Genomic DNA, 1,629 nt, shown 5'->3' with positions numbered 1-1,629 from the left:
GCGGGGGTGAGCACCGGGTGCCCTTGGAGCCCAGTCCAGGGCAGCCAGGGGACGGCAGAGGTGTTCACACCCCGCTCGGCTGCCCCGAGCGCCCRGCCGGCCTCGGCCTTGTGCAATCGCGCAGGTGCCTCTTTACAGCGCAGCCCGCTCCTCCCGCGGGCCCCGCTGGGCAAAGTCCTCCGGGAGGAAGGACCGCGTTGCCTGCAATGCCTGAAGCCCCCCTTCGCCTGGCCGTAGCCCCATCCCGCTTGTTTCTATTCTGAGCCCCCAAACAGGCGCAATCGCTGAGGCCGGGAGCACTCGTGACACACCACGCGCGGCAGCAGGGTGGAAGGTGAGCTGCGAGGGAAGGAGCTTTCGTCCCCGCGCTTCAAAACTCAGGAGCCCTCGTTTACCTCCTGGGACAGCGAGCCGTCGGGGCGAGGGGTTCCYGGCGAAGGGCCACCCGCGGGTGCCTCTGCCCCGGCGGCGCGTGTCCCCTGTGCCAGGATCAACTGGCAGAGCTGGAAAAGGCAACCGGGGTCTCCGACACAGGCGCCAGCCCCCGGCTGGTCCCGGCAGCCAGGGAAGCCCCGGTGCGGGCAGGGGTCCCCCCAGCTCACAGCGTGGCCCAGCGTGCTGCCTGCAGGCAGGAGCAGCCCCTCCGCTTCCCGGCGGTGCCCCAATTCCTCCCTCCTGCGCTCGGTGCTGTACGAAACGGCTCCCGGGGCCCCGGCCCAGCCGGGGACGGAGCCGGGTGCCGAGAAACCGAGGCAGGGCCATAGCCCGTGTGGGCAAAGCCGGAGCAGGGACCCTCTGCCTCCTTATTTTTCTTTCTTTTCTCTTTCCCTCCCCCCRGCTGCCCCCAGAGGGAAGTGAAGCATGTGATTTGGGCGAGAAACCAGCCGGGGTGGGAAACAGGCCCTTTAATCTCGTAAAGCTCTTACGGCCACGGTCACGCTTCGCTATCAGCTCCTGGGACCGCGGGAAATGCCCAGCACGATGATTTTGCACGACCTCGGCCAGGCTGGCGGCGCCAGGGGCCGGGAGCGGTGGCCGGGGGCTGCCGGAGGCACCTGGATCCTGCGGGATTCCCACGCAGCCGCCAAGAGCTGCAGGGCCCCAAGTGACCRTTCGGAGACTGAGCGTGAAAGGATCCGAAAAACCTTTCCCGGGGGCATCCCCGGCTGCGGGATCCCCACCAGGGACATCCCCAATGCCAGCCCCAAGGCACCCCCCCCATCTCCTCCCCCTTCCCCTGGCCGCCCTGCAGGCCCCAGGCTCGGGGGGCACAGCCGGGTGGCACTGGGGGTCGGCCCAAGCGAAGGCCCGGCCACATGGGCACAGGGGCCCCGGCGCAGGGGTCTGTGCAGCTCCGTGCGCCTCGGGACTGAGCGTGAACTTCTGACGGTGCTTCTGCCACTTGTGCAAGGGGGAGACAGCCCGCGGGAACACGGCCCTGAAGCCTGGCCCACGCGTCCTGCTCCCTCCGGGAGAGCAGTCCCTGCTTGGGTGGGCAAAATGCTGAGCCATGCGTGTGATGAGCTCAGGCGGTCTCAGAGGGTCACCCAAAACTGGCCTCCCAGAGGAACCAGTGCAGGGGCCAGCCTGGGCACTGCGTGGCGCAGCAGCCCTGGGGCACGCAGAGGG

The 1,629-nt window shown here is 68.9% G+C and overlaps 2 protein-coding genes across 2 annotated transcripts in view; one reads left to right on the top strand and one right to left on the bottom strand.

Annotated features, from left to right (window-relative positions):
• PLBD2 (phospholipase B domain containing 2) overlaps positions 1 to 243 on the bottom strand; it is a 6,579-nt gene extending 6,336 nt beyond the window's left edge. Inside the window, exon 1 of the mRNA XM_026075267.1 lies at positions 228 to 243. Within this exon, the coding sequence (XP_025931052.1) occupies positions 228 to 243 (16 nt within the window). The remainder of the gene's footprint in view (positions 1 to 227) is intronic.
• A 738-nt stretch (positions 244 to 981) lies between these two features.
• SLC8B1 (solute carrier family 8 member B1) overlaps positions 982 to 1,629 on the top strand; it is a 7,481-nt gene continuing 6,833 nt past the window's right edge. Inside the window, exon 1 of the mRNA XM_026075266.1 lies at positions 982 to 1,126. Within this exon, the coding sequence (XP_025931051.1) occupies positions 982 to 1,126 (145 nt within the window). The remainder of the gene's footprint in view (positions 1,127 to 1,629) is intronic.

Source organism: Apteryx rowi, unplaced genomic scaffold, assembly GCF_003343035.1.
Source record: "Apteryx rowi isolate R43461 unplaced genomic scaffold, aptRow1 scaffold_40, whole genome shotgun sequence".
In the NCBI taxonomy this organism is placed as follows: domain Eukaryota; kingdom Metazoa; phylum Chordata; class Aves; order Apterygiformes; family Apterygidae; genus Apteryx; species Apteryx rowi.
The sequence above is the reverse complement of the archived record's forward strand: the minus strand, read 5'-3'. Positions and strand labels throughout refer to the sequence as shown.